General features: G+C 41.4%; 2 protein-coding genes across 2 annotated transcripts in view; one reads left to right on the forward strand and one right to left on the reverse strand.

Annotated features, from left to right (window-relative positions):
• RpI135 (RNA polymerase I subunit Rpl135) overlaps positions 1-8,993 on the forward strand; it is a 15,964-nt gene extending 6,971 nt beyond the window's left edge. Inside the window, exons 9-20 of the mRNA XM_013309817.1 lie at positions 356-492; positions 2,451-2,531; positions 2,886-3,085; positions 3,340-3,493; positions 4,032-4,122; positions 4,478-4,673; positions 5,283-5,497; positions 5,715-5,853; positions 6,489-6,695; positions 7,154-7,357; positions 8,226-8,390; positions 8,773-8,993. Of these exons, the coding sequence (XP_013165271.1) occupies positions 356-492; positions 2,451-2,531; positions 2,886-3,085; positions 3,340-3,493; positions 4,032-4,122; positions 4,478-4,673; positions 5,283-5,497; positions 5,715-5,853; positions 6,489-6,695; positions 7,154-7,357; positions 8,226-8,390; positions 8,773-8,982 (1,999 nt within the window). The 3' untranslated portion in view covers positions 8,983-8,993. The remainder of the gene's footprint in view (positions 1-355; positions 493-2,450; positions 2,532-2,885; positions 3,086-3,339; positions 3,494-4,031; positions 4,123-4,477; positions 4,674-5,282; positions 5,498-5,714; positions 5,854-6,488; positions 6,696-7,153; positions 7,358-8,225; positions 8,391-8,772) is intronic.
• A 660-nt stretch (positions 8,994-9,653) lies between these two features.
• Nop56 (Nop56 ribonucleoprotein) lies at positions 9,654-11,280 on the reverse strand (the record flags this gene model as incomplete). The annotated part of the gene is made up of 2 exons (XM_013309818.1): positions 9,654-9,934; positions 11,106-11,280. Coding segments are annotated over 2 exons (399 nt in total), but the record flags the coding sequence as incomplete, so codon positions are not given.
• Between the last annotated feature and the right edge of the window lie 66 nt (positions 11,281-11,346).

The following is an 11,346-nucleotide window of genomic DNA, read 5'->3' on the forward strand; positions in this document are numbered from 1 at the left end:
ACGACTTGTGCTACCCCCGCCGTCCCAAGGATCGCGCATTTCCAGTGTGAAGGACCGCGCGCCGTTATAAGGGTGTCGTCAGCGTAACACGTGATGTCGACCCCTCGCATGAGAGAGCCCCGCAGGACTCAGTCATATCCCACATTCCATAGTAGGGGGCCGAGGACTGAGCCCTGCGGGACCCCACAAGACATTTCGTGGCGACACCATCCGTTCCGACTCCTAAAAGACACCGGCCTCTCCGATAAATAGTCGGATACAACACGACACAAGTATTCCGGCACACGATGATAGCGGAGGGCCTCGGCAATGCAACTCCAGGGGATGGTGTTAAATGCGTTCGCGATGTCAATAGACACCGCGAGAACGACATCCCCCTGGGCTACGGCCTCCTCCGCTATCCTCTTCACCCTCTCGACCGCGTGTATCGCAGACTTGCCCGGCCTAAAGCCAAACTGCTTCTCATTGAGGTCCGGTCCGACTGCCGGTCAAGTGCCTGGTGAGGCGGTTGGCGACGACGCGTTCGAGGATCTTCGCCATTTCGTCTAACAGGACAATGGGCCTGTACGCTTCCGCGGAGTCAACTGGTCTTCCTTCTTTTTTAATGAGGACTAGGGCGCCGTTTTTCCACTTCCTCGGGAAGCGCCCTTGCGTAAGGCAGTCGCTCAACAACTCGCTGACTCGTTTCTCATACAGCTCGGCCGCCAATGGCCAAGCGCGGCACGGTATGCCGTCCGGCCCGGGAACCTTCTTCTTGGTTCGCAGCTTGGCCATGGCTACCCCGAGCTCGGCAGGGGAAACAGGTGGAATGGCCTCGTCAACCACAGGATGTTCGTGCCTCGGTATCCTAAAGGGCGGAGTGTGAGCCTCCCTGTGCGGAAATAGGGAGGTAACGACCTCTTGCACTAGCTGCGGCGGCAGACTTTGCGTAAGCGGCTGAGCCTGCGTCCGGAGCTTGCCACGTACCATAAGATAGGGCCGGCCCACGGGTCTAGGTTTAACGACTCGACCATTTCCTCGCGCGCCCTATCCTTGGCTTCCCGTATCGCTTGGCTCAGCGCGCCTTTGGCAGCCTTGTAACAGGCGTTCAGGCGCGCCTCGACAACTTCGTCCCTATGCCTCCTCCGACGATGGCGTTGGAACTGGCGTCTGGCTCTTACGCACGCACTGCGTAGCGAGGCTATTTCGGCAGACCACCAGTAGACCTCCCTTTTCTGCGGCCGGGGGCCTTGACGGGGCATCGACGCGTTACACACCCGGGTCATCGATGCGCACAGTTCTTCAGCCCTTTCGTCTATGCCCAAGGAGGTGTTCGTGGGAGACCAAGTTTCGTCCCGGGCGGCTTCCATCAACAGGTCTTTGTTAAGTCGCCTCACTACCCATCGTGGAGTGTCCCGATGAGGCGACTGCGGCCCCTGGTGGACTGGGGCCGTTGACGAGTCCGATATGTTGAAACGGATGTACAGGTAGTCGGAGAGTGTCTCCACACCTTCCACAACCTCCCACCCGTACACCCGTCTCGCCGTCGCTGGGCAGGCGAACGAAACATCCACAACAGAATTGCCCTGTGGTCGAACGCAGGTGGGTCTTGAGCCTCGATTGAGGACGCTGAGTCCCGTAGTCAGGGCCCACTCCTCCAGTACTGCGCCCCGAGGGCTTGTGACTACGTCACCCCAGGCGGAACTCCTCGCATTAAAGTCTCCCATTACCACCACATAACGGGGACCTCTGCGAACGAGAGCTCCGACCTCGAGTAGAAGTTCAAACTCCACGAGGCTCCGACTCGGGGCGCAGTAAACGCCGACGACTAGGGTCCCTGCTATCGTAGCACTAACGTAGCCGCGGCCCCTTCGAACCCCACCAAAAGACGGAGAACTCGGGGACCGGCGCACGAAGAGCGCGACCACCTCGTCCTCATCGCTCAACCAATCATCCCTAGCGGGAACGAAATAGGGCTCCGACACTACGACTTCCTGCATCGACCACTCGGCCACACTCTGGACGAGCAGGTCTTGGGCCCGTGCATTGCATGCGTTAATATTGGCCTGCAGAAGTCGAAGGGCCATGACTAGTTCCAGGATCGTCCGTCTCCATCGAAACCTCGTGTACCGGCTGGTGTGGTGGTGGTGGCCGTGTTGTTACGCCTCGGGTGACTTTGGGCGCTGGAGCCGAGCAGCCCTTGCCGCCAAGTCTGTGGTCCGCGGGTTTTTTAGCGGCCGCGCAGATGGTGCAGTGCGGTTTGGCCTTGCAATCTCTGAATTTGTGTCCGTCGACCCCGCATCGGAAACACTGGTTGCTCCTGTCAACATCTACGGTGCACTGTGCCCTCACGTGTCTTCTTCTCCTTCTGTCTCCTTCTTCTTTTTCTTCTTCGTCAACATGCCTATTAACATTAGTCTTTGGTTTGTTTTGTAAAGATAAAATTTCATAGATATAAATGACTCTCATAGACAATAATTTGTTTATACAGGTAACACAACATCCTGATCCAAAATTATTAGAATCTCTGCCGTTTGTGTTGGAGAAATGTGGTAAGTTTACTTTAAAATATTTATAACGTTTTGATGAATCAAAAGTGATTATTTATCAGCCTTATTAAAGCCTTAAAGTATCAAGAAATTGCTAAAAATAAAAGATTAAAATTTTTACGGACACGTACAATCAGGGAAATCCGCGGTGTTCTACCTTCAGAAAAATTTGCCTTGTGCCTTACATTGAGACATATTCTACGCCTTAATACTAACCAATTAGATAGTAGTGAGTTGCGCAAACGACGGGAGAATATTAAAAAAAATCGTGTATCACAGACCGACTTTAAAATATTTTCATAGTTACAATCAAGTTTTTTATTACTTTTATTAAAATATTTATTCTTTGTACAAAAGGTATGCAACCAATCAGTTCAGTATCACAAACACCGTTATCACAAGATGTCTACAAGTATCCTGTGTTCATCGATGGTCGACTAGTGGGCTACTTCCCAGAAGATACTGTGGACAGATCCACCGCGTATTTACGTACTTTGAAAATAAAGGGAGAAGAAATGCCTATTACTACAGAAATTGTTGTCATACCAAAGAAAGAGGTAAGAAAATCCCCCTTAACAATTCTTTATTAGAAAAAGAGAGGAAAGGGACACAAATTTATTAACCGACGAACGTAATTACTTCTTACTTGAGGCTTATCTTTGTGTTATAGTTTTGTACCGGGTTAACAGGCTATTTCTTACTATTAATTTTAACTGTCACATATCCCATTTATAAGAAGACTAATACATATACAACAGACACACACAGAATCCCGGAGATTTACTGTTAAGAGTTATTTTTTTACTCGTAGATCTGTTCGCAATACGCAGGCGTGTTTCTGTTCACAACAGAAGCTCGTATGATGCGACCAGTCATCAATCTGAGCAGTGGTCAGCTCGAGCTGATCGGCACCATGGAGCAGGTCTACCTGGACATCGCAGTCACACAGCAGGAGATATACAAAGGTAATTCTTATCGCGAGTGTGAAAGAGATGCAAATATATTTAGACATGTGAAAGTAGAAACAGGTATGAGGCAACTATGTATAATAATTATTTCATGTATGTTGTTCAATTGTTGTTGACAATGTCGCCATATTAATAAATTAAAAAAAAACTTTTTTTTTGCATTTATAAAATTAAAGAAAAAATAATTTTAACTTGGTAAGGAAATTAAACTACGCGCCTCAATGTTTCTAAAGCATGTAAAGTCAGGGCCCTTCGCGGTGTTCCACGTACAGAATAGTTGCCTTGTTCCTTGAAACAAAGCAATCTTCACCCCTTTTTTTACAAAATAACAAATAAGGTAGGAGTGAGTTGCGCAAACAACGGCTTAATAGTAAAAAAGCTGTTATTAGTGTACCAATGACTGATCTTTCAGACATATTAAAAAACTGCGTCTTGTTAATTTTTTTCCGTGTTTTGACGCGACATCGACTGTTGCTTTTATCATGGAACACCGCCAGATTCCTTGATAGTACATTTGTAATACGATTTATTTCAGGCAGGACAACACATTTAGAACTGTCTAAATCAGCTTTCATGAGCAACTTGGCGCAATTAGTTCCTATGCCTGACTGCAACCAGTCGCCGCGGTGAGTCTTGTTGCAAGTATCTTGAGGAAAAGCTATCAAAATCCAATAAATTCTTTTTTTACTCTAAAAAGTGACAAAGTGATTATTTGTGTAAATTTTTACTAATATTATAAATGCAAATGTTTGGATGGATGGATGTTTGTTTGGATATCATTAAAACGGCTGCATGGATCTTGTTAAAATTTGGCACAGATTTAAAATTAGTCTAGAAGAACACACAGGCTAACTTATTAATTGTTTTTTTTTAGGTACAAATAAAATAATTTTTTCCTTTATGGTTAAATTTTTTTTGTTTTAATTCTGTTTTACTTACTTTTGTCTTTTAATATATTATGTGAACTATCTCTCTCTTTAGTAACATGTACCAGTGTCAAATGGGTAAGCAAACGATGGGCACGCCTATCCATACATGGGGTACCAATGCGGAGACCAAGTTATACCGGCTGCAAACCCCCGCTACACCACTCTTCCGACCTACGCACTATGATAATATAGGACTGGATGACTACCCTTGTGGTACTAACGCTATAGTGGCGGTTATTTCTTATACGGTAAGTTATTCTTGGGGGTCTTATTTGACGAAAACCCCCAATGAAGCCCCCCAAATTAAGTCGACACCTCTGTTGACTTCATTTGGGGGGCTTGAATACGTTTGGATCCATTACCCATTCGTCACTAAAGCTATTGTTGTTTCTTATACGGTAAGCATTCTTGGTGGTCTTGTGTGCATTTGGGGGTCTTTATTTCAAATGGGGGGCTTGAATATGTTTAAATCAATCACCCATTCGTCACGGAAGCTATCGTTTTTGTGATTTCTTATATTGTAAGTTATATTCTTGGGGGTCTTGTGTGCATTTGGGGGGTGTTGACTTTAATTGTGGGGCTTTGTTACTTTTGGACGGATTGCCCCTATACGGTACTAATCACGTATTTGGGGGGTGCTTGCTTGAGAGAGGGACATGACATCATTTGGGGGACTTAATTTCATTTTGGGGGTGGCATTTGATCAGATTTGGGGGTTTACTCTTTGCAATTAGTAATATTTTTTCCATCGTGACTTGTACTGCTTTTGAACTTTAACCTATTTTGTATTTTTTTTATTTCTTCTCTATAGTTTTAGAAAAACTTATGAGTTCGTTAATTAATAACTCTTGTTTCAGGGTTATGATATGGAAGACGCGATGATAATCAACAAATCAGCGTACGAACGTGGTTTTGCAGCGGGTTTTGTATACAAATCTGACTTTATCGAGTTGAAGCACTCGTCTTCGTACTTCTGGCGTGACCCCGCGCGCCCCGAGCTGGTGACTCACATAGATGAGGATGGTCTGCCTGCTGTGGGGGCACGGGTACAACCTGAAGATCCACTTTACTGGTGAGTTGCCAACATTTTTAATAACAATTAAATTATTTACAAAAATTAAAAACATATAAATATAATTATGACATAAAATAAATAAAATATTAACATAGAATGTAAAAAAAATAAAACACAACATAATTTTTTTTACGATTTCTGTTATTTAGGAATAGTTTTTAAAATCGTTTTTCATATACTGTTACCTTATTATATCTCGTGAACTTCGGTACAGTTTCTACGACGGTGAGAAGAGTCAGTTCGTGGTGAGCAAGTACCACGGCAAGGAGGAGGTGGTGGTGGACAGCGTGCGCCTCTGCGGGGACTTCTCTGCGCGCGCGCCCCGCAAGGCCTGCATCATGCTCAGGATACAGGTAACTCTTCACACATCATATTTTTTCCTGGTATATTTTTCTCGCTTAGGTTACCCTTTCTCTCTCTCTCTCTCTCACTTAAGTTTCTCGCCCAAGGAGTTTGTTTTTCGGGAAATAATTCTCGCTTTTATAACCTTTATAGGTTATTAGCACGTGGAGATTGTTCTTCAGGCAATCACTTAATTATTCGGTTTCTCGCTGTTAGAGGTCGTTGTTGCGGCTATAACTCTCGCTTATAAATATTTCTTGGGAACCGGAGTTTCTGGCTTATGGAAGTTGTTCTTCGGAAAATAACATGGATGTTGTCCGAAGACAATGATTCTCGCTTATAGAGTGTTACCGCTAAGCAGATTTTCTCGCCCATGAAGGTTCTTAGTGCAATGACTCTCGCTTAGAAAAGATTCTAGGTAAAAACTAAGTTTCTCACTCTTGGAGGTTGCTCTTCGAGCAATAACTTCGATTATAAACAGTTCTCGCTAACCACTTTCTCGCCCATGAAGGTGCTTAGGTCAAATACTCTCTCTTAAAGAGGATTCTTGTTTATCCAGGTTTAACTGTAACTAAATAATATGTCTAATCCGAAAATTAGACGAAAAAACGCTTTCGGACAATTTTTATGTGTATTTTTTTTCCAGCGTAACCCAACAGTCGGTGATAAGTTTGCGTCTCGCGCGGGTCAGAAGGGTATTTGCTCTCAGCTGTGGCCCGCTGAAGATTTGCCCTTCTCAGAGTCGGGTCTCATCCCCGACATCCTGTTCAACCCTCACGGCTTCCCCTCGCGGATGACCATCGCCATGATGATCGAATGTATGGCGGGGAAAGCCGCCAGTCTGCATGGACATGTGAGTCAAACATTACTAGTTGTGCCCGCGACTTTGTTCGCGTCAAACTTCTTTATTATTTAGGTTACTTATTTTACTCTTATAATATTTTTATTATATCTTATAAAATCAATTTAATATTTGTTTTTATCAAAATAACAGCTTAAAATGTAATTTTCTTACAATTTTCCAATCCCCTTTTCAATCTTTTACAACTCCTTTTTCGCGCTTAAACACCTCACGTAATTTATGGACACCCCCTTATAATGTCTCACCTTTTAACAAATGTCAATGTTTAAATGGATGGATGTTTGAAGATATTTCCTGAACGAAATTTGTCATACATATAGAAAATAGTCTTGAAGAACACATTGTCTACTAATTATGTTTTTGTCCACGCGGACGGAGTCACATGCGACAGCTAGTGATATATAATTTGAAAAGCGTTTACAAACCATACGTCTGATACAAACTATTAGGTACACGATGCGACACCATTCCGTTTCAATGAAGAAGACACAGCAATAGAACACTTTGGTCGTCTGCTGTCTGCAGCTGGGTACCAGCATCACGGCACTGAACGTCTCTACAGCGGAGTTGATGGCCGCGAGATGCAAGCTGATATATTCTTTGGTGTTATTCATTATCAACGCTTAAGGCATATGGTGTCTGATAAGTGGCAGGTACAGTTAAACCACTTCCTTCAAATTAACCAATATTTTAATATAAATTTTTAATATGTATTGATTTCTTAAGCCGAATTACTTGTATTATCTTTGTTTTGATAAAAATAAAGAGATGTTTTATACAGTGGTAGAGCCCGCTTTAACATCTTCGCACGAATTGTCCCGGCTCGTCCGGTGAAATACCACGACCACACAGAAGACAGGCGTGACGTGGAAGCTATTCCGCGTTGCGTCTGATGAGTGTGCGTCCCGGAGGCCTCATTTAGTCCTCTTTCCCTTCCCATCCTTTTTCTTATAAGGAAAGAATGGGAAGTGGAAGTGGACTTTCCGGATGAGAGGATGCATGAAAAGGGAAAATATATTTTCTTTCTGTGCATCCTCTCCTCCGTCGATTAAAGGCAAGCAACGCATATGCAAATGGTCTATGGGCAACGGTCACTTCGCTATTTCAGAGATTTCAGGTCGCCACTCATTTGCCACCTTCTGATATAAAAAAAACAGATTTTCGTCTCAGAAACCAACAATAAGTTTCTTTATAATTTAAGTGACTGATTACAGATGACACGGTCATGGGTTCGATTCCTATCAGACTTTTGAACAAACAAGCTTTGTGCTTATATTGAATGGTTACAAAAATATTAAATTAGTTCGAATTTTCCCATATTTCATTATTCAAAAAGTGTTTTTTTTGTCTTAGAGCTGGAACAAAAATTTCTGAAATACACTATCACATTTTACCAAGAAATATCTAGACCATGTTCTTAAATTTAGCTTTACATTTCATACAGAATATAACTAAATTAGTAAATCTAGACACAAAATATTAAAATCTGATTGAAAAATACTAATTTGAATATCTCACAAGGTCCGTACAACCGGCGCAGTGGATACACTAACACGTCAACCAGTGAAAGGAAGAAGACGAGGTGGTGGTGTGAGACTGGGGGAGATGGAGAGAGACGCGCTCATCTCACACGGCGCGGCATTCCTGCTGCAGGACAGGCTCTTCGACTGCTCAGACAAGAGCGAGGTAAGTGCGAGAGTTGTGTTGTGAGTGTTAAAGTCAGAGTGAGAAAGAGAAGTAGAGAGATAGAAATTGAAATGAGAAAGAAATATTTGAGGTCGGTATAACATAAGTATCCCTCAAATTCTTTTTCTCACTCCTATCGCGAATGAAGTGAACAAGCAGCATTTGAGGTCAATGTGAGAAAGAAGTTGAGGTTAGTATGAGAAAGAGAAAGAGTTCAAAATGAGAATTTGAGGTCAGTGTGAGAACTTACTCTGTGAGAAGTATGATATAGACTAAAGTGAGAAAAGAGAAGTTGAGGTTAGAGTAAAAAAGAGAAGCGAGAGTGTTCGAAGTAAGTGGAAAAAAGAGAAACTTTTGTCATTTATGTGAATATTTTTTGCAGGCTGTAATGTGCACTAAATGTGGCACACTTCTGGGCCCCGTACTCAGCAAGGGTGACACGAACAGTGACACGTGTCGTCTGTGTGGTCAGGGCAAGTTTGTGTCGGTCTACATCCCGTATATCTTCAAGTTCTTTGTCACTCAGCTCGCTGCGGTCAATATTAATGTAAGAATCAATTGTAACGGCAGTTTTGCTATTAAAAGTTGTTAAATAAAATGATTAAAGTATAATTGTGTTTGATTTATAAAGTGCTAGCTTTCACCCGCGACTTATGTGTTCTTCCAGACGATTTCTATGTCTATGACAAATTTCAGCCGTTCTGGAGATACCGTCAAACAAACATCACATTAGTTGAAAGTCTACGTTGTAGGATTAACGAGCATTTTCCTGAGAACATGTAAAACATAAAAGAAGAACGACAAGGATATCTGATTCGGTTGACATAAGTCAAAACTATAGTTCGGTTTACATAGCTCACTAGCGCCCCTCTGTCACATCAAGAAAATGTCACAAAATCACTTTCTAGTAGATTTTGCTTATTTTGTGACTGAACCCGCGCAAATCTTAGCGGACCAGAAATCATTGTTTGACTATTTTTAAACATTAAACTCATTTGGCGCGAAATGGCGCGCTTTCGTTACAAAGTCAAGTGTCAGAATGATTAGTGAGGGAACATAATTGACATTTTAGTAAGGCTAGTGTTGCGCCAGTACACCGGCAAAGCGTCGAATTTTCTTCCTAACACTATACAGTACGAAAAGCATCGTGATACTTTTTGACAGTGACAGTTGGGCGTAAGTTGTCATAATTTACTTTGACATGTGCACCGTAATGTCACTGTCAATAAACTGTTCGTAATCTCCTAATTGTAATAAAACACATAAACTTATTTACTTATATTTATACTCTTAAACAAAAAAAATCAAAAGAAAAAAATGTCAATCTTCATCCATCGGCTCTTCCTCTTTCTTTGCCTTCTTCTTTTTCTTCTTCTTCTTAGCACTTCCTTCTGCTTCATGCTGTACTTGTTCGTGTAATGCTTCTTCCATAGCTTGCTTCATAACATCTATATTCTTCATAGGAACGTCTCCAGTTTCATAGAATTTCAGACGATCTTCAACTTGCTGACGTAGTTTTTCACCAAATATTGTTGTTTGTGTTTCTATAAATATAAAGAAAAATAACTAAAACGAATACTTAGCTATAATTGATGTCTTATTTAGCTCTTTTTTTATAAGTGAGAAGTATAAGCGAGTCATTGTCTGGTCCTAAAGGACAACCTCCATAAGCGAGAAACTCTGGTTAAAGAGAAACCTTTGTAAGCGAGAAAAATCAGTCTTTAGAACTCTAGGCTTATTCACATTCATCTGATAAAGAGCATTATTTAGAAATGTATTGTAATTTGAATGAAAATCTTATTAATATTATAAATACGAATGTTTAGATGGATGGATGTTTGAAGGTATCACCAGAACGGCTGAGTGGATCTCAATGAAATTTGGCATGGATGTAAAGTAGAACATAGTCTGGAACATGGGCTACTAATTTTTTTTTCAATCCTGCGCGTAGAGTCGCGGGCGACAGCTAGTTTTTTTTTAATATAAAATTTTGAATAAATCTGTTTATAAGATAAGAAGCGACATCTATTGTTTTAAAATGAAATGTGTAATTTTTGAACAAATAAAGTTGTTGCTTTAATTCATCACATAATTACTATAATAATGTGTTTTGAACATTTAGCATTTATTTTAGCACATTTTTATTACCACAAAAGACAGCTTTTGCAATAGATCAAGATGTGCAAACTTATTAAAATAAAAAAAATGTGTCATGCCGAAGAAGCATCTCGTTGGAATGAGTAAAGTCACAATAGATGTAAATTTCAAAACTAGGCGAAAAACAAATATTATCATTAAACTTATTCCTTCCATCGGAAATACAGTTAAACATATATGAGTGAGAAATCAAGCAAGAATCATAGTCTGGTTCCAACAAACGACCTTCATAAACAAGATTCCAGATTCTACTTTGAATTTTTTCTACTTTTGAACAGAACATCACTTAGCTTTGCACATTAAGTTCAAGTTTTTTGTTTTCTTAACATAAATTAACCATTATATTAGACTACTAGCTGTCGCCTGCGACTCCCTCAGTACGAAATTAAAAACAAACATAATTAATAGCCTATATGTTCTTCCAGACTATGTTCTATATGTATGTCAAATTTCATCAAAATCCATTCAGCCGTTCTGGAGATACCTTCACACAAACATCCATCTAAACAGTCACATTTTTAATATTAGTAAGATTGGCACTTGTGCTTTGCAACTTACCGGAGAAGCAATCAATCCTGGAGGCAATGGAGCACTTGTTGGCGAGGTAGCGACTGATGCGACCCTTGTTCTTCAGACCAGCTCGCCCGATGAATGTCGAATGATATAACAGACCATACTTCGGTGTATTGGAACGAGTCTTTAATGCACGGAACAATGCTTTCTCCGCACCTGGTTATGAGAAATATAGGTTATTTTTTTTTATTATAATAGCAGATTTCTTTGTAAATTTACTAATATT

Source organism: Papilio xuthus, unplaced genomic scaffold (genome assembly GCF_000836235.2).
Source record: "Papilio xuthus unplaced genomic scaffold, Pxut_1.1 DF827756.1, whole genome shotgun sequence".
Taxonomy (NCBI): Eukaryota; Metazoa; Arthropoda; class Insecta; order Lepidoptera; family Papilionidae; genus Papilio; species Papilio xuthus.